Raw genomic sequence first — 21221 nt, forward strand, 5'->3', positions numbered from 1 at the left:
ACTACCTAAACAGGCCAGACCAGACCTAAAATAAAATTTTTAACAAGTAACAGGTCAGGCTCAGGTCTAATAATTATGTTACAGGTCAGGCCCATTTAGAATAAAGTCTGATCTGTGACCTGACATGTTTCTATCCCTAGATATTAAGGAGAGAGTGACTGAGTTTGAGACTTTTGTTTTATGGCAGTTCGAATGAAAGACATTTTCGTTTTTAACTATTTATTTTGTTTGTTTAGGTGTGGAAAATTAGGACAACTTTATTTCTGACTTTTTACTTTTAAAAAATAATAATTCATTTATACTTTAAAATGAAGTGTTAAATAAGTAGAAGAAAAAAGAAAAAAAAATATCATAAAAAAAAAAGAAAAAAAGAATAGAACGTGAAAATATAAGATTTTTTTTCTATTTAATTTGTAAGTTTTGACAATTGTTTGATATTTATCTTTTTGATTTTTTACTTATATTCTTACATTTATTAAGGTGGGTTTTTTTTTTATTTATTTAATGTTAAATAAGGGTAGGAATGGTAGTTTGCAAGGTTAGGAGGAAAAGGGTGAGAGAAAGATGAGGGAGGATTAATGATTGTATTCGAGTCCTAAGAAAGAGACAACTGAAGAAGCCATCACTAATGGCAATGAAAGTTTCCCAGTGGGTGACTGTGATGCGTGCCATATGCCATTATGCCCCTGCCAAATTGCCAATTACCATTTTAATTAGAATAGGTAAGCTTAATATTTTTTTTATGGCAATCTTTTTATTTTATTTTAAAAGCTTTCTTATTTTCTTCCAAATTTTCATATCAGAGGAGTGATGAAAATAAAAGGAAAAAGATATCGATTCCCTCCCTTATTTTCTAAATATGTAAACCAAATAAGCTATTTTTAAATTATCTCTCATTTATTAAACATACTCTAAATAAACATCATGTAATCCAATTATGCATTCCAATTAAATGTTTGTGTCTATTTCTAGTTTCTTTCTCTCCTCGCTCTCTTCACGTTTACTAATTAGCAGAACAGATTGTGTCTATTTGTTTGCTGAATGAAGTTCGACACGTAACGTAAACTTAATGACTATAAATATGATTAACACGGAGTACAAATGCATATTTAATATTACGGCATCAAGTTTTTCCACATTCGTTTAGAATTGAATCCTGACTTGATTCAAACAGGCCCTTAGTTTAATAATTTAGCTTAGGGCATGTTAATGGAGTTGTTTTTGGTCAAATTTTTTTAATTCATTAAAAAGTCCATTATACAGCCTATGATGGGCTACCTGGTAACAAGCAAATAAATGTTCATCCTCCTCATGGACTCATGCCTTGGGCCTGGATAGAGACAGCACCGTCCAACAGCTCCTAAATATTGAACATCAATGATTCGTTCATTGAAGAGGTAGAGAGGTAGATATCAGATATTCATATCAATGGGTGGTTAAAAAACACAAAAAAACACCCCAAAGAAAACATAGAACGAAGCAGAAACTTTGAGAGAGACACGAAGATGACGTAACATGACATAGAATAGAATATGAATGTTAAAAAAGCATCAAATCAAAACCTAAGAAGTCGCGTGCATGGTGCATCCTCAGCCTCATATTCGGGTCCAAGAAAATCTAACGTCAAAATCAAATACGATACACAGCATCACAAGCGTACACGTTTACCACTTTTACACCCATGGCGGTGCCCGTCCACCGAAACTACCAACACGTAATTGCGTTTTCATTTGCACAAACAAAAACACATTCACTTCTTTCCCCTTTTAGAAACCATACAAAACACGTTTGCATGTTCCCAGGGGTTTCCATTTCTCTATTCTAACGATGTCATCTTCACGTGCCATCTGTAAAATCACCCCCGGATCCACCGTGCCACGTGCACCGCACCTTATAGGATCGCCACGTTGTTGTTGCGTGGTACACTGTCTCAGCCTTAGCCGTCACCAAAGACCACCACCGTACGTGGTTCCTTAACTATATAAAAGGACCAATTTCATTTTGGAGTATTATTGTTGCCACCATCAATTAACTTGTCAGTCAAAAGGGTTTGTTTATCTTTTATGTTTAGGTTTGCGTTTCATTGCAATATATTGTCCGGGAAAAGAATAAAATGGAGGCACCCATGTTTTCCCTTGAAAGGACTTCATCTATTGAAAGAGAGCCCAGAACTCTCAATATCAACCAAATTCAATCCGCCAGAGTGAGTTTTGGTTTTTTGTTTTTCCTATCTCCTTCAGTGACAGTTATTGAAATGGATTGTTAGATGATGTCGTTGGATTTACAGGATCTAGCAGTATATATATTGAACACAAAGACCATAGAAGAAGCTTCCAGAATTTTCACCGAGGTATATAGTACTCCTGCTTTTTATCAATTTAAAAAACTTGTAACGATTTTTGCTGTTGTATGGATTATGGAATATGGAATATAATACCCAAAAATATGTTTGTTCATATGATAGGGCAATTGTACCGATAATTAATTTGTTGCCTTGATTGTACGTATACTCAACATTCGAAGGCGTGCATGGAGACAGTCTTCTTCTTTCCTTTGTACTCTTAATGAAAACACTTTACAAATATGCATAGAAACGGTGCATCATCCGTCCGTGCATAATTTATAAAGCAATTACAACTTAAAGGGTCAGAAAAAAGGATAATATGTATATATATATATATATATATCCTGATTTAGATGGCTTGAATATGTTCTTAGTTATTATATTTTATGAATTTTTAGTTTTATTTATTTGGATTTTTTAATAAGAAATAAGTTTAAATCATCGAGATCTAAAAAAAATAATTAAATTATTTATATTTTATATATTTTATTTTAAAAATATTAATGATATATTTAATAATTTGTATATTTAATAATATTAATAAAAAAGAATATAAAAAATTTAATAATTAATGTATTTTAAAGTTATATTTTTTTATAATAAAAATTAACTAAAAATAAAAAACGTTGAAAAAAATGATTCACAAGAAGAGTGAAAAATATTGTTAGGCCTAATTTGAATTTAGATGTTTAGTTATGAATGTGGGCACAGAAATTTTGTTTGTGTTTCCGAGAATCACGAATGGTCAAGAATATTAACAATTAATATATATGCAGGGATTGCAGCCAGTGGTTAGTGCTGCTTGCTGCATTGGATCCAGTACAATGGAGAATAATATGGGTGAAGAACTGGAACTACTGAACTCGAAAGAAACAACACACGCAGCATTCAGGGACATAGCATCTGCACCTTTCTAGAAAAAATTGTACATTAATTGTAGAGTATGAAGTTAGCTTTGTATATATGTATCTGCTGCCATTTAGTGGTTGAGATTTTGGGTTCGCATCAATTTCATTTGATTCGTTATCTTTTCTTGGATGCTTTTCCAATAGTACTTGGTTGGTTGGTTAACTGCCTCGTATGCTTTGGTACACGACAATATACTGTAAAATAATATATTCAAAATCATGGGGATTTGGTTTAAGTGGAGCAATATAATTTCTCTCTAATTTTAGTTAGCTTTCCAAAACCGAAAGCACCTCATCCTCGTGTACGTGTTCAACAAGGATTGGAAGAGGGCAGAGCGATCAGTTCATAATTTATAGATAATATTTGGTAAACATTCCTTTGAAAGATATGAGAATAGAATAAAAATATGAGAGTTAAGTAAATATTGTATAAATAGAATATTCTTTTAACTATTTATCGACTGCATATATAAATCAATATGAACACTTTTTAAGTGTTTTTATTATTTAAAAATTTTAATTTGCATTAAGTGGAAAGGTTGTTCCCTCACAACCAACAGTTGGTAAGAGATGAGAACGTACGTCGAGATAGCTACTTCGTGTTTGAATAGACATAAACTATTTTTTAACCTACTTTGGCCTAATTATGTATTTAACAAACATGTTAATTTTAATTAATAAGCCAACTTGAGAAAGTAAGTTGAAATTTTATTTGAAGTTAATTGTAATATCTTTCTTAAAACGTTAGCTTTTATTGGTGAAAATATTTGTCGACACTTGATGTTGGTTGACTTGAAATTATTTAAAATTAACAATCAAATAACAATACTAAAATAAATAATTCTATTAAATACTATTAAATATTTAAAAAATTATTTATCTATATTTTTTATTTTTTTATACATAAAATGCGGATACTTTTTGATCTAGGTATTAGACTAAAAGTGTTCGATTTCTTTTTTTTTTTAATAGTGGTAATTGAAGTGGTAATTGAAGTGTCTTATCTAGTACATAATTAATCATAACAAAGAAGAAAGTGACAGAGAACGTATTCATAGAGATTAAAGAAGGGTATGATTAATTTGTTGATTGTTAAGAATTTTTACTTCTCTATATTTGAAATATATTTTGCTTGTTTGATGTAATAGAATGTCTTGTTAACATGAATGTGAAAATGATTGATGAAGCGAAGAAAAACAGGTAGCACCTTTGGAATTTTCCTAGTTGTAGTTTATTGCTAAATGTTTTTTAGTTTTTTCATTCAATGACTTTTATTCTTTTTTGTACTTTGGCACTTTTTGAATTGGCTTGTCTATTCGTCTTCCCGAAGACAAATACAGTCTACTAGTGGAATCGAAATTAACAAAGATAAATATATAAGATGTTTTACGATTAATTTGTAATATCTAATTAAATTGAGCACAAAAATGTAATTAAAAAATTGACTAATATTTTTTATATATATAAACTGTCATCCCACTGCCTTTTTGCTGTGTAAAAAGGGAGTTTTAAAATTATCCAAAATATAAGGATATTGGAATAATGCCCTTAACTTTAAAGCAATAAAAAGAAACAGAGATAAAAGACTGAATTGCAAAAGTAATTAAATAAAACTTTAAATAAACACATAAGGCAAAAATATATATAATCTAAATAAATTAAGTAAATTTTTAATTTAGGTTAATTTATTTCAGCTGAGGATACTTTTAAACTGCTGATGCCTAACCACAACAAAAGTTTACATAATGCAAAGATTGAATAATTAAAATATTTATAAATCGATCTGGTTTTAATAAATACACACATTTAAAACACCAAAAAAAAAAAATTTTTATAAGTGAATCAAATTTTAAAATAATTTTTTAATAATTAAAATAATTGTTATAAGTATGTGTATTACATGCACTATTGACTAGTTATAATATACTTTAAAGTTTATTAGTTTTTAATTAATTAAACATGTATCCTTTCATCTTATGTCTTTGTTTATAATATGATTTGTCTTTTATGTTAAAAATAAATTTAGATAAAAATTCTTAAAAGAGATAAATACAACATATATAAATATCATTTTAATAAATGAATCAAACTTTTAAAATCAATCCAACCCATTCAAATCAAACTCAAACGTATTTCTTATACTTGTATAAACATATATTTATTAAACTGCAATAATTTTTTTTAATTTTATTCACTAAATCATTTTTTGTTATTGTAATATATTTTAAAGTTTATTAATTCTGAATTAATTAAAAATGTTTTCTTACATCGTATGTTTTTATTTATAATATGACTTGGGTTTTATCAAAAAATAGTTTCTATCATTTTATCATACTTTCAATGAAGTTATTACGTATAACTTTACAGGTATATATTGAAACCTTGGCTGCTAACCTGTTATGCAAGTAGAGCTAAACGAGAATAATGCAGGTGATTGAGTACAAATTTCAAGTGTAATCCAGCTATTAGGGAAAATTTCATTTAATCAAATGCTGGAAAGAGTGTTAAAGACACAGTACTAACAACTTCACATTTGCCTAAACCTCATGCTACTCAAGGAATATAATGTTCTAGAGGACCACTGCCAGTGTCTCTACTCTCTAGGTCTTGGAGTTCCTATTATTAACTACTATTTTCTTGCAAAAAAATCAACCAAAAAATAGAAATAAGACTACTAATTACATTTATACATGTCTAGAAGTCAACCCATTTTGTTTCTTGGATAAGATCCAACTCACCGTCTCTTTGGTGTTCAAGAATTAATCGACAACCCTAGCTCAAAGAATTCCTCTACTATACAGTCTGCTGCATGTCTACCTAATTGCTGAAATTTGGTTTTATGCAGGAATACTCATCTCATCTTCTGCCTGTAAAAATATAACTGAAAAGGATTCAGTTGTCTTATTTGTTCTTCTTGCCACCAGCCAGAATGCGCTGGATTTGAAGCCCTCGGCTGAATGCTTGGTTGTATAGCAGTCTAGTTTGGAATTCTGAAACAAATGGGAACCAAGCTAATATGGCCACTGGTGCAAATACAAGCACTCCCATCAGGTATTCATATCCCCTGGATAAAGCTTTGACAGACCCCCACATTCCAATGCCCTTCATCAATGGCCTAGATGCTTGACCTATCTGTCACATATAAAGGGCAGGTATCAGGAAGAAGTAATTTTTATCTACAGATAGCAGCAAAAGAAATCATGAGGGAAACAGCTCTAATAACAGTCATCGCTTCGACAACAAGAATCAAATGATTCAACCCGGTGGTGATGACTGTTAAAAACAAACACCAAAAGAAACCGTAAGGACCTAACATACTGCGCAGGTCAAATATTCTGGCCGGGACATTAAGTTCAAGTGTATTTTCAATATCATCAAACGAAGGAGATATCCATAGGTAATTAATGACTACTACTATTAAACAAGTACCTGTATAAGTGCCCAACCCGTCGGCAAAAAGGCTAGGAGGCTCGCAAAGATGTCTCCAACGGTGAGACTAAGTAGATTAAACATCAAGACTAGAACGACAACTATTCCGACAAACAGACACGATTTGAGGAGACGAAACATCAACTGAAAATCTGCACTGAACGTCTTTCTACCCATGGACACGATCTGCATTTTCAGATGCAAGAATGCCACCCAATTAATTAATAGAATAACTACCAAGCTCAACCACAGAAAATGCTTTAACTCATAATGAAGTGTGATAATTGAATACCGACCTTCAGGATGACCACGACAGCTAATATGACTAGCCAGGACAGACCATAAACCTGAGAGAGAAAATGCATGTTAGAAAGCTATCCTCTATATCTACACCAGTGTTTGTTATTTCTTTTTCATTTTCTTTCTTCTTCGCCAGGGAGAGTATTATTTGGCAAAGGACTAAATCCTCTTCTAACCAAGGAACTTATTTGTATAAAATGCATATTACAATGTAGTACGGATATGGATGTGGGCAGTTAAACCCTGAGGTGCAGATTCAAAAGTTTGATATGAAAACATGAATAAAATTAAATTGGCTAGCAAAATTACCATTAAGCTCTTGTCATCTCTAGCCACATGTAGATGATACACAATGCCATACTGATAGACAAAGAAACGCAGGGCTAGAATGACCTCCCAAACCCGCCCCCAAATCCCAGTGTGCTGCAGATGCTCCTGTTCCTCTTCCCACCATGATTCCCAACTCTTGTTTGAAGGAACGCCAATACCACCTTGACTACTTATCCATTTTGTCCAATCATCCCAATCCTCAACTATCTTCTGCCACTCAAATCCAGATGGATTAAAAAGGAAAGGACCAAACAACCAAGAACACACTAAAAACCACATTGAAAATGAGAGAAAGACATATGCTGTTGAATCAGGAGTTGCTGATCCGTAAATCCTATAGCATATAAGTAGTATAGCTAGCTCTATCCCTTTTACGAAGTGACTTCTAGAGTACAACCTGTAATTTTCCGCAAACTTCTCGTGACGAACTACAAAACCACGCCCAGTTGCTCTGTACTTTGCCCCTCCATGGAGGAGAGTGCGCCCGTAATAGTGCATCTTCGTCCCCAGAGAGAAAGTGAAGAAAACGGGTGCTAGTTGCAGCTGCATTATTATGATGTCACCTATAGCAGTTCTGAATCCTCTCTCTAGTCCAATTTCCATGACCATAGGCAGAGTCATCAGAATACCTATTTGAACAAGGGATTGTGAAGCCATTGCTACCTTCAATGCTTCGTCTCCTTTTCTCCTAGCTAACTTAACTATAGCAGTCTCAAGTCCACTCAATGACAGGTAAAGTTTGCCATACAGGAAAGCGAAAACCGTGAAGGTCACTAACTGTGAAAAGCAGAAAAAAAACCTTAGTGATATGGTATATTAAGCTAATTAAGCACAAGAAGATGAAAAGATGGGTAACAAAGACAATTATTATATAGCTCCCAAGCAGAAGTTGTCAGCTCTTAGCGTTTAAGTGATACATATGATCAGAAATTGATTTCCATATCCCTTTACTTTGTATTGGGTATAATATTTGCAAAATAGTCCATTAGGTAAGCTTTAATTACAAAATTTCATGAAAATAAAACTTATATTTTTTTTTTCAAATTTTAGGATTGATTCTAAGTATTAAATTTTCATTGAAAAAATAAGTATTCATTACATTAAAAATATAAAGTGTAATAAATACTCTATTTTTTTAATAAATTTTTTGGATGCTTAACATTTTACTATTTCTTATAAACCTTTTTACGAGAAGATGTTCAGTATGTTTTGGCATCCTAAAGCATTATTACCGTTGAGCTGATATAAAATCCAACGGTTGTAAAATAAAATGATAGCATGCGGAAAAAGTCGAATCGATGCCCCAGCCGGTAGATATCCCTGCTTAGTGTCTGCTCTCCATTACCACAGGCCACTTTTGCTTCAAAAAGAGAGATTTGATTGAGCCCAACATCTCTACCCTTTCCAACTTGGATATATTCATGATGGGTAATATTGCCACGTCTTAGTGTTGAGTTGAATCCTGTATAGGAGAAGGCATATGATGCAAAGGTATAAATATCAAATATCACTGCTAAATATTATGTACCAAGAATGTTACCAGCAAATATATCCTCGCTCAGATTGATGCCACAAGAAGCCTTGCTGATTCCTCCTCGAGTAAAATGGAAAATTCTGTCAAAAACATCCGGATGACCATAGTGGAATCGAACCCTACACAATTCAAAAAATCGTCATGCGACTCATGCCCAGAAAACGTGTATTCTGTATGATAGGTATTTTAATTGTTTGAAGACAGCCAAAAGAAAAATCCAATATTTCACTGATTATTTTCTCCAGAAATTCAAATATAATGAGAGATGACACCAACAAGGAAATCAAACGAGGGAGGGGAGAAAGCAGAAAATTCAGTAAGCGAAACTTGGAACAACTATTGATTGAATATGTTATCCTTTGAAACTAGTTTTAATCTTGTATGACGCACTCTGAAATTTAAATGCTACTTTGATTTGGGAGAGGTCTTATACTAAGCCATTTGTCTCTCCGAATGTTCATACTTTACGATACTGGTATTAATTTTAAAATAAAATGAACAAATAAGTAAACCGTATAGGAAGAAACACAAACAAACAGAAACTTACTTCAGGGGTCTCGCTAGAACTCTTTGACCAATTGTGACAAAGCTAGTTTCTTGATTTGACATAAACCAGGCCAAGGAAGAGACACTGTAACAATTGATAAAATTAAGTAATACAGAATCTAAACACGACAAAGTGTTGGCAGTAAGTAGGAAAAAAATTCATAACCTTCCAGTAAAAATATGCTCCCGAACACCTAAAATGGTAGGTGGGCGCAGTCCATGATCTTCATTAAATTCTTCCAGAAGATTACGCATTTTCAAAGCTTCTTCTAAGTAATTGTCCTAGAAGAAAATTTTCAAATAAATAAACTTTAATAAGGCCTGACACCCATTGTCAAGTATCAACTTGTTCAAGTTTCACATATTATAATGTTTTACCTGGTTCATGTCGATTGTCTGAAGAGCTTCCCCTCTAGTGAAAATGATGGCATGATTTTGGTTTTCAGGCTTTCCTTCTCCTAACTTTGCTGGACCCGGAAGCTTTATTCGATATATTTCCTTCAGGTAAGATACCAAAAAAAAAAAATTATTTCTAAGGTAACCACCAGTAATTAAATACCTCTTTTCAGACGTAAAGAGAAATTTACTTGGTCAAGATTGTCCACAGCTTTGATCAATACAGAATAATAAACTTTCTGTACTTTTCCACTTTCTCTTTCTTCAACTTCATCAATATATGCAACACGCAGTGAGGGATTGCTATAAATGAAGAACCAAAAATTAGATTCCTAAATTACGTGAAGTAAGGAAACTAAAAGAAAAATATATATTAATACTTTAAAATCACAGTTTAATTTAACAAAAGGAGAACATACTTAACCATCAAATTCAGGATATCTGTTGCACGTCGGTCACCGCTACGCTTCTGATTCCCATAGTTCTGACAGGTAGCAACGTATGTGAATTTCATGTCAGCCATAGCCTCTAAACTGGCATATAGGGATCTATGACCTTTTTTATCTTCCTCAGATGGAACTGCAATTGCTTTATAGCCATCAAGTATCTCTGTGCAGAAGACAAAAAATGAGCTGAGCAATCATCTTGGCAAATGAATACTCTATTTTTATTTCCCTGCAACCATGATGAATATGACAAGTCTTTTTACAGAATGACTTATGAGTGAGGAAATGTTTGTAAAGTGTTAAATGTATTTCTGCATAGGAAACGATTAAGGCTCATTGTTTAAAAAAAGCTATGAATTACAAGCCTGACATTGTACCTACTTATAGCTAAATATCTCAGAATAAAAGGAACTTAACATTACCTTTTTCACTAGCCATATCAAGAAATGCCTGGAGCTTTATCGCCCGTCGGTAGTACATCATTCCCCTAACTACATTAAAAGAGGAAAAATATCAGTGGACCTAATATCAGCCTGAGGGGAGGGAAAAGGGAGCCATCATATACCTGTCCTACAAAGAGTTTGCCCTCTTAATGAGGCCCAGTGACGTAACTGTAATATATTCTCCTCTTTCTCCCATATTTCACTGTCTTTCTTACAATCAAGTCGCTCCAAGAAGTTATTCCATTCATCTGGCAACATTACTAAATTTTAGCCGGTCCGTTCTCCATTATCAAATTACATTTAACTTATATTCTGTCATTACAAACCAGGGTAGATCTTTTGCAGGTAATATATGATTGACACGCCATCTTCATTCTCAACTTCTATGTCATTCTTAGAATATACAGTCTCTTCACTGTAGTATGGAGTTAGGACACTGAAAAGAACAAAAACAACTATACATAAGCACGGGACATCTTCAAAATGCATCACTTTTTGAATTTAATGCATACAAAATTCCTTGGCAAAAAAAAGAGTATTTTGTGTCTACTATTATAAGATAGTAATCCTACAATAGTTGAAGTCATAACATTATAAATATCACATCATAAAACATTGATGGATATTACTTCTATTCCATTCGCTTTTGATCTGAGATTAACCCTATACCCCTACGGATGAACCTAGTACCAGATCAGGGTGATCATGGCAGCCTCAGCCTGGACTGGATGCTTACTTCATATGATATGGCCACCTCACCCGAATATTAATATACTCTCAGCCTTTAGGTCACTATATTATATGTCGAATTCTGTGGATCTCGTCCTAAGCCAAAAGTATCTTGAACTGTTATACCATATGCCAGATGATATATATGTTGACCTAAGTCGGGGACATATATATGGGGTCATTATCTGTTGACCAACCCATACTTCGGCCTGAAAAGGTACACTTAACCCTTGTACGAGGCATGGTCTATACCAACTAAATATGAACTTGACATATCCCTGCATGCTTATATGACGTCATAGAGATGGGATTCCACCTAAACAGAATACATTATAGAAGGAATCAAACCCCTCAAAGGTTATGCTATCTCACACACGTTACTCTGCTAAAATTCTCATTTAATAGGGTATCAAGAGTGTTTTTTTGGAGAAACACCTCTCTACTGCTTCTCGATTATCCAACTACTGTGGACCATCATCTCAGAACAATAAAACTGCTCTCCCACCACCAGAAAAGCTTTGTTAGGCTGCTGTCATTTCATTTGCATATTTTAATGTGCAGAATAAAAGCATGATGTTTCTGTAGTTTATAATCTCTACAAAGCATAACATGGCATATATCTTTATGGTCATGTACTAAGGAATTTTATACCACACCTGAATGAGAGCATTTTACGTACTCGAGGAGCACGTGGCATATCCATGAATAATGAATTGGTAAAGAATGCAATCCTTCTGCGCACTTCGCTGTTTGTTGGAACATCAATGGCAGATTCCCTCACTGTCAAGAGTAGATAAAGGCGTCTTATCTGAAACAACCACAACAATTCATTGGTTATCGAAGCCTCGGTTAAGGATAATTGAATAATAATACAAACTAAAATAATTAAGAATTAAAATTGAAATTATATTACGAATTACCTGCTCCTCCCACTGTGCCGTCACCACAGGAGGGAATAATATGGCAGGTTTTGCCTCTGTACCAGCAAAAACCTGTTGTCCAGTATCCTTACTGCTTTGATTAAGTTCTGCCAATTCACTGATGAGTGATGAACAAAAAAAGTAAAAATAAAGCATTATTAATGAGAATTATTACATTAATATATTCCAAATCCAGTTCCTTTAAGTTAAACCAACCTGATTTCATTCACCATCATATCGGTAACCACTTCTAACATGTCTTGCAGCAAGACCACTACTGTACCGCCCTTGGATGGATCTCCATTTTTCTGTGACAAGAAATGAACGCATGAATTTTCAAATATAATGACGATAGACAAGACACAATTCAAGGATACGAACTACAAATATAGTTAGTTGTATATTGAATAACTAACCAAGATTTCCACAAGCTCCACAAACTTCTTACAGAGGGAGGGTAAAAAGCCCATCCGGAAATTTATAAGAAGTGTATTCTTTGAGATGTTGCTCTCAACTTCTTTAATGATGATGGAAATTATACTGGTTCATCATAATTAATTCAAAAGTACTGGTAAGAATTCAATTTAATTAAATATCTGCAGCTTCAATTAAATGTTCTACTTAAGGAAAAAACAAACAGCAGATAAGAAAATATTGAACGATCCTCTATAATTCAATACGAAGTTTTGAATTTGCATGGCTCAAATTAATATTGATTAGGTAAGTTAACTGCTAACCATTCCTTCATTTATTTAGTTACTTTGCGTTGTCAAGTAACTCAGAAATAGATTAAAAAAAGGAAAATAAAAACATCATAGTGTAAAAGCAATTCGAGAAATCCAATAGGATTGTGGATCCCATTGCAAGGTATGGGAGTTGAGTCCTAGATTAGAAGTATGAGATTCTAGTGTGGGGTGTATAGGTCTCTCCAACTATGACGGCTAACTTTTGTGGTGTGGATTTCTCAAGGTTCTTTTCATATTGATAGACTGAAAGAACAAATTTGAAGTCTTCCTACAAAAACACATCTAAGCAGGATAAAAGGTTAATGGAGCTGTTCTTATTTGTACCATTAAAAAAGAATATATTCCATCAATCTTGAATAGAGCTAATGCGGATGAAGTGTAAACTAAACTGACACCCAAACTCAAGATACCAAAAGATACCTTTTTTCAGTTTCTCCTATCACTAAATCATGAAGAACATGTTTAAAAGATTCATAGCATTCAATCACAGCACATTTCATATATTCATCTGCACATATGCGCTTCCAAAGATCAGAGTCCCTCCCTCGAAATTGAGCTGCCATATCCAGTGCTACAGGAATCTGTAAAGTTTGACAGTGTCAATCATATAAACTGCTAATAAACATAAGATATTAAAATTGAATCACACTAACCTTGCTTGCAAGCAAAAATGGTGGCCACTGAATTATTTTCAAACTATGACCCAATGAGTAAGGAACTAGCAAAAGATCCATCTCCCTGGAGTCATGTAAATATTTTTAGTCCTAAATTGGAGATGGACAGAAAAACGAAAAAATGGGGGAGAAAGACTAGAATCTAGGATTGGGAACAAGGGAAAGCAACTAAAGAGATTGGCTCTGAGGTCCTTCCTGTCACTTATGAGATCTTCCTCACGAAAGCTGCAAATAATTTCATTCCATAATTGGGAAAATTTGGCAGCTTCACTCCTTTTGCTTGCAGAAATCTACACAAGCAAGAAAACAAAAGTGATGACTGAAGATGAATAAATGCATATATTTTATTGTACTTATCAATGAAAATGTGTTAGCAACCTCAGAGAATTGCTTTGAGAAACAGAGTTCCCCTTTTTGCTTCTTATCCGAAGGAACCAAGCATGTGTTGAATGCACCAAGCAATGACTGAAACCGTGATCTTAGCATGCCCAGAGTTCGTATCTGTGCAACCAAATTAACAATAACATTAGCTGACTGCTACAGAGAATGTGAACTACTTTACTCTTTTGAATCCATGGAAGTAATCCAATCTGAAGTTCACCTTTTAAATGAAAAGGAAAATACGAGTTTCTTTACAAATTGAAGACTTCATAGTTTCATAGAACAGGGACAATAGTAACATATTCTTTCTAACCCAACCTTTACTCAACTACATTTTATTGGGAATCACCAAATTATGTAGATTTCCCATTTAATGAGCCTCACTCATGATTTTGTCAGTTCCAAGAAAGTTTAGTCAATAATACATTGTATGTTAAAAAGAGTGTTAGAGTATATTACTAGCATTTCTATGTCATAAAAAGTACAATCAAATTATGATCCAGTGCTCTGTATCCACAAGGATCCTATAAACTTCTTAGCTTGATTAAATAGGTTTGAGTTTCTACGTATGCCTGTGTTTTACAGAACTAAAAAGATAATGAATGTCAATCAAGATAAAATAAAATAAAATTCATGATGACCTCTCCTAGACGATCAATGGCTCCAACAACACCACCATACAAAGTTGAGAAGATAGCATACCAAATTTGAGTGTCCATGAAATATACCTGTATTAAACATGCAAATAATGAGATGATACAATCAATTAACTAAACAAGAGAGAAGAATAATAAATGTAAACATAATCAAGATATATAACATACACACCAACAGTACAGGAGCCCAGAGTGCAACAACTGCACCGTAGTTACTATGAGCTGCATAGACTGGGACATATTAGATCAATAAAATTAAATCCAATACACAATTTAATCATAAAAAAGGAGAAGAATTTACCTTTGGGAAAAAATTCATGCCAAGCATAATCAACATGTCGAATGCTCATTATGGCCTTTGTTGGCTTAACTAGAGGTTTTATCTAAAGATGTATCACAGTTAGAAAAATGCTCAACAACTTCGCAATGCATGTTTTTCGGTAGGAACTACTAAATATAATTTTTTTACCTGGAAAAAAAAGCTGAATAAAAATTTGCAAGTCAAAAGCAACAACCAGAATATAGTGTACCTGATATTCATAAAAAAATATAGATGATGGAACTATTTTGAAACAATGAAAATAAGGCACAATAGTATAAAACATATATTATTTCAGTAACAGTGTTGTATGCAACATACTTCAGGAGAGCAAATTGGCTTTCATGCATTCCTCTTCCAACATAGATTCTTGGCTGCATGGGGAGAAATGGTCATTTAGAAAATGGACAAACGAGACCCAAACAACCCTAATTATTGATAAAAGACACTTTTCAGAAATAAGATATGCATTTAGAAAGACTAACAGTTACTAACTCATAGTATTCAAACATTGAAAAATAAAGACTTTAAAAACAAATATTAGTGCCGTAACACGGATCTATTGAAGAGTTGAAGATCATAAATGTTGAAGTTATGAATGTATAAAATCATGATGTTTAATAGATTAATCAATTCTATGGGAAAATTGAGTCTTAAAGTATACAAGCTCTTACTTAAATATTCTCAATATGACACCAAAAGATACTGTTTCAAAAAAATATTATCATGGCTAATCCTTTTGAAATTTATGGCAAACCCATTAGCTAAATATTCATTGCATAAAAACCATTGGTTAGAAGAAAACCTTTTATTAGAGTAAGATAAATTATCAAATTAGAAATGCCCTTGTCTTTTTGTGTAGAATGTATAAAAGAAGGAATATGTTCAACCGGTGTAAGTCAAACCAATCTTACATCTAATAGCTTTGTAATAAATGACTTTTTCACAGAATCAATCATTAGAGTGAAAGTTTCTAACATGAAGATCATAGCCATAAATTTTTATAGAGATCCAAAATTGTTTTGTACACATTGATTTTCATTAAGATTACATTCTTCTTCTTGTCCAAAATCTGCACAAATGATCGAAACAACTATAAAATTACATTCTATAGAAAGCTATTGCGTGCTTGAGTCAAATATATCTTATCAATATATGAAACAAGAAAGTAGAGTAAGAAAACTTCAAATTAATGCTTCGCTATCGATTTCTACTAGAAAAGGATTGTGTATGTGAAGGTATGAATACAGTTTGCATTAAGTAAAAACTACAGGTTTTTACTGCAGATCTTGAAGGATAATTCCTACTGCGAAAGTCCTCAATAGAAGTTTAGCTATATGATTTTCAAATAACAAATATCAGTTTTATCAATTTGAACAAAATTAACCAAAACAACTGTTGCCCACTGATTTCTAGGTTCACGTCCAAATTTGCATACTTGTAGGTATAACTAATAATTACATGAAAAAAAGCTTTCTACCAACAAGTAATATCAATTACAACCACGAAGAGAAATAGTCAAACATGTAAGAAAATAATACATGAGTACCTGAGACCACCATAAGAAGAATCTAACTATGTGCCAATCTGAGTTTTCAATCCAACGCCTTAACATAGGGAAAAGAAAGAGAACAGCTGCTAATAAATTTGGAAGCATATATAATGCAACTGCCAGCATGTAGAATGCTGGAATGCCTTTTACTTGATTAAAAAATGAAAGCAACTGCTTGAGACCCTCAGGTGCACCCTTGAATGAATGCACATAAAAGAGTGGAAGAATGATAACCCATAAAAGGTTGACAATGACTTTAAGAATATTTCTTAGCACATCAGTGAATTTCCATCGATGATAGCCTGGAAAGTTCAGGAGCAGGTCCAAGATACCTAAATCGTATAAAGAGGAACAGAAATGATTGTAAATTTTATAAACAAAGAAGAAGATGAAACGGAGAGTGAGGAAAAAAAATATATTATAAAACTTGAATCTACTTAAACATTTAAAATGAAGAAAAATATAATGCAGAAAATAATTTAGGACAAGTAATTTCTCAAGGGAAGTAGCTGACTGATCTTATAATAAATTGTCATTACAGATTTTCTTTTGTGACTAAAAAAGCTTGAAAATTGATTGGAAGGATGTGTTAGGAACAACTCATATGCACCTACCTGGCTTGAACAACAGGGAAATGAAGGAGGCAAAGAACCCTGACAACATTGCATCATTTATTTGAAGACTTCAATTTCAGTGGAACTTTTCATGCCAAAAACTAAAATATAATTTAGTGCTATTTTGCCTCTCATAGCTTATGAAATTTGTACTGCTCATACGAAAAGTTCATGTAATTTCCAATGAATTAGATGCGTCAAGCTTTTTCAACTAATAGGACTATCAGACCATCAATATAAAAATCTTTTTACCAGTGATCTTGATAGTAATGTGATAATTTTACATTAACAGAAGCAAGTTAAGTAATTGTATTATACTTTGAAGCAAGCGCAGAATGGATGCTGTGATGAATATACTAGAGAGATTATACAAGACATCCTTCTGAAAGATATCCGTCAGCGAAATCCCATCCCAAGCAATACTGAACATCACCTGTGATAAGAATGCTCAAGCCTTATCATAACCACAACAAGGGGAAGAATATAGGTACTAGCATGTCCTTTGGTTGACAAAAATACCTGCAAGCCTAGAATAAAAAAGGTCCACAGACGATCAAAGCTGCGGAAGATGTGCCAGAATGATCGCGTCTCAACAAAATTTGATTTGCCAGTTTTTCCAGGATTTTTTGAAGCACCCTTTCCTCTCTGTTATGAAATTTATATAAATACCGAAAATATTGTACTATCACGCATGCCAGTAGCTTTTTAGAACATAAAGTACCTGTGCCAAATCACTTGTTGACTTAAAAAATTGACCGTCATCACGCATGGGCCATCCAAGAGAAAAACATTCATGTGACCTGCAATGAAAAAAGATATTGAAAATTAACTAATGATTAAACAAGCCAACGAAATCAGTTTCAGTAATAAAATCCTAAAGAAAAACAAACCAGAAATACTCATTTAGATCATCATAGTTGCACCATGCAGAGTGCGAAGCCTTTCCATTTCTACTCTTCTTGGCTTCCTAGATTATTTAAAATGGTTAAAAACTTTCCAAATCATCATAGAGAGCATAGGTACCTGAAGTATTACGACAATGTCCATGAGAGGCAAGCTCTGACCTTTTCAATTATGCGATACAGGGGAGTTATAACCTTGCGCAGGAATGCCTCATCATCACCACCATAAGAGGGCTTGATATTTTCACCAGTGACAATGCTGACATTTCCAGCCAATAAACCATGAACTTCATATGCCATCTGAAGTTGTAGTTGGCCACCATTAGCATATGCACAAATTACTAATAAATTATACAAGATTAAAAGAGAAAACAACTATGTTTCGTTTGCAAAAAAATTATGGCGATATTATGGAACATATGGCAAGTGTACTCACATTGTGAAATATGTAGCATAGACACTCTGGCATGAACCGAACATTGGATGCTTCACCCCAAATGAGAAGATACAAGCCCATATAAAGCAACTTCCTCTGCTTTATCTCTTGTTGACCTTGAGGATATCTGTGTGAAAAATATCATAAGCCCTTTTACCACAAAAATTTCTGAGTTTACTCTTAACAATTCTTTTGGTAGAAGAAAAAGGCACACATGTTCATTATGCTGATATTTTTATATCTCACCGTAAACTATGTTTTCGTCCCAAGAATTTGCACCATGCTTTGTAATTCTTAAAGAGATCTCTCATCACTGAATCAACAGCACGATCATCAAGCTGCAATTGATAAAACCGAAAGGAAATCAGGGGAAAAAAAAACACGGAATTTAGTCCATTACGCTTTGCCTAAAACAGAGAAAGTGAGAGAGATACGTGCCATGTTGGAAGGCTCGGATTTAGAGTGTATCCTTATATGAGAGTTTGCAAGAAGCAGAATCAGATGCTCTCTCTGATTTCTGACGTTGTCCCTCTGTGCCCAAAACAAAGAAACCAACCACATTAACAATTTTGAGGCCATACTAAAATTTAGTCAATCATAAATCTTTCTCCTCCCTCATTCGGTTCACCTTCAAGACACATACCTGGAAACCAAACATGGCTCTGAGCCAATCAAGCATGTCTAAATCTCCAGCTTTCTGCCTGTGTTGCTCGAATGTAGCGGGCCAGTTCAAGCCACGAGTATTCCAAAACGCAGAAACAGCAGCCTTAATCTAATAAGGAAAGTAAGCCAGAGAACTCAGTGCGATGCCAAATAAAAAACAATGCCTCAATCACTTAAGAAGCAGCACCTCTTCAAATTGCATAATGGGCACAGAAGCACCAGCAGAATCCAGAGGAAGAATATTGTAAGGCGTATAAATCTCCGTCTTTTCCTGGACATCTCTAGCAGCCGCGATAATCTGCATACACAATTTGAATATTGAAAGAGGGGGAAAAAGATTTAAAATACCTACAATGACAACAGAGCATAAAGAACGTGAAGCGAGACTAACCTCAGGAGCAACTTCTTCGACTTTCTCATTCTTATTAACAGCACATAACACTTCAAAAAGTACCCCAGCGGTCTGGTAAGCTTTGCTGAGCTGGGCTCTGCAAATGAATTTCAAGGTTGAAGACAGCATTCACGGTAAGAAATACGAGTTCATAACATAGCATGTAAGTACCTGTCTGCCTGATCCACTTGATCGAGAGCTCTGACATAATGCTCATAATATTGCTGATAATAAGCTTGAATTTCCTTTGCATCTGTCTTCTTAATCCGAGAGGTAAGACTAGTTTCATTGTCCTGGTGTTGGAGAAGAAATTATATTAGTGATTTAGTGCTATCGAGTGATCAGTGCCACTTCTAATTTACGTGCCTCAGATTTTTCCCACAATTTACATTCCCTCAGATAAATGAAGCAAATGATTTTTCCAAATCTATCATTTCCTAAAAGAATTTTCCTAAAAACCCATCGCTGTTGGGAACGAAGCGTAGCGTCTTCGGAATCCATTTTTGAGACTCGGCGGGGAAATGGGAAAGATAGGCGTTTTGATTCTAATTTGCTTGAGAAGGGAGAACAGAAAACTGATTTTATGATTAGAAAGAACGTAATAATAATAATAATAATAATAATAAAATGAAAATAAAAAATAGTATAATAATTAGGATTTGTCTAACTTAATTCCACAAGGTGAATAATTTAATCTTACGTGAATTAAAAAAGATTTGTCTATAAAAAAATAATATAATTTCTAATATAATATCATTTATTCATCTTATGTAACTTATAGAATCCCTGATAATTACGATATGGAAATTTATAGTTAAAATTTGTTTGCAGATTATGATAAGGGTAAGGGTCAAACTCTCTCACACATAGAGCCGAAGTAATGCATGAGGACGAATATTACTAGTGAGTGTGCTTGTGTATGCCTCAATACAAAACGCTGCGATTGTAAACTTACCCTCTCCAATCGCTGTAGCAACAAGGTCTTAAACTGTCTGACGCCACGCCCAGTGGAACTCTGATCTAGCCTGTGCGCTTTGTCGAAGGCGTAGAACCTACCTGCACAATATATGATTTATTTTAATTATATATTTACCCTCGTAATTCAATGAAGTAGATTATTAGTTATGATAATGGTTGATTCCTACAGAGATAGGCAACCCTTGGACGCTCGCTTTCGATTTCTTTTGCGACTCTGAGAATGGGCGAGATGGAGGCGAGTGAGGAGGGAACCACTTCGTTGTCGAATACTTCCAATGAGAACGTCGTCGTGGCGGCGCTTCTTGATGGCCGCCTAATCAGCGTGTGCTGTCCCGAATCCAGATTCGACATTATTCCTCACCAGTCTCCACCACCTATATGCATTATCATTCACCAAACATTACAAACAATTCCATCTACACGAACTGTTTAATTCTACTGCAGTAATAGTTTATTATTAAGTTAGAAACCGGTCCGTTCATTCTTACACATTCAGAAATCATGCGAATGTGATTTTCTCGGCAAACAAATGGAGTATAAATCACAATGCAGTTTCATGAAAGAACGGTTGAGATTGAGATCGT

General features: G+C 33.8%; 2 protein-coding genes across 2 annotated transcripts; one reads left to right on the forward strand and one right to left on the reverse strand.

Annotated features, from left to right (window-relative positions):
* Positions 1-2011: 2011 nt before the first annotated feature.
* Positions 2012-5065, forward strand: LOC113856611. Its single transcript, XM_027488511.1, has 3 exons — positions 2012-2203; positions 2288-2350; positions 3121-5065. The coding sequence occupies exons 1-3, from the start codon at positions 2114-2116 to the stop codon at positions 3259-3261; spliced, it is 294 nt and encodes a 97-aa protein (XP_027344312.1). The 5' UTR covers positions 2012-2113; the 3' UTR covers positions 3262-5065.
* Positions 5066-5692: 627 nt separating this feature from the next.
* On the reverse strand, positions 5693-20988 carry LOC113856647 (callose synthase 5-like). The gene is made up of 42 exons (XM_027488575.1): positions 20805-20988; positions 20615-20715; positions 19831-19952; positions 19660-19756; positions 19456-19566; positions 19249-19377; positions 19044-19136; positions 18852-18943; positions 18606-18732; positions 18332-18469; positions 18158-18234; positions 17989-18067; positions 17787-17912; positions 17586-17700; positions 16651-16985; positions 15423-15475; positions 15252-15312; positions 15084-15165; positions 14955-15004; positions 14768-14854; positions 14124-14246; positions 13944-14035; positions 13725-13812; positions 13492-13652; positions 12742-12865; positions 12542-12633; positions 12326-12443; positions 12062-12213; positions 11003-11112; positions 10799-10924; positions 10656-10724; positions 10207-10396; positions 9979-10090; positions 9770-9889; positions 9558-9673; positions 9393-9476; positions 8852-8964; positions 8544-8773; positions 7291-8088; positions 6978-7028; positions 6682-6867; positions 5693-6384 (listed from the first exon to the last, which is right to left on the reverse strand). The coding sequence occupies exons 1-42, from the start codon at positions 20986-20988 to the stop codon at positions 6154-6156; spliced, it is 5745 nt and encodes a 1914-aa protein (XP_027344376.1). The 3' UTR covers positions 5693-6153.
* Positions 20989-21221: the final 233 nt, after the last annotated feature.

Source organism: Abrus precatorius, unplaced genomic scaffold (assembly GCF_003935025.1).
Source record: "Abrus precatorius isolate BTA unplaced genomic scaffold, Abrus_2018 Scaffold11, whole genome shotgun sequence".
NCBI classification, from domain to species: domain Eukaryota; kingdom Viridiplantae; phylum Streptophyta; class Magnoliopsida; order Fabales; family Fabaceae; genus Abrus; species Abrus precatorius.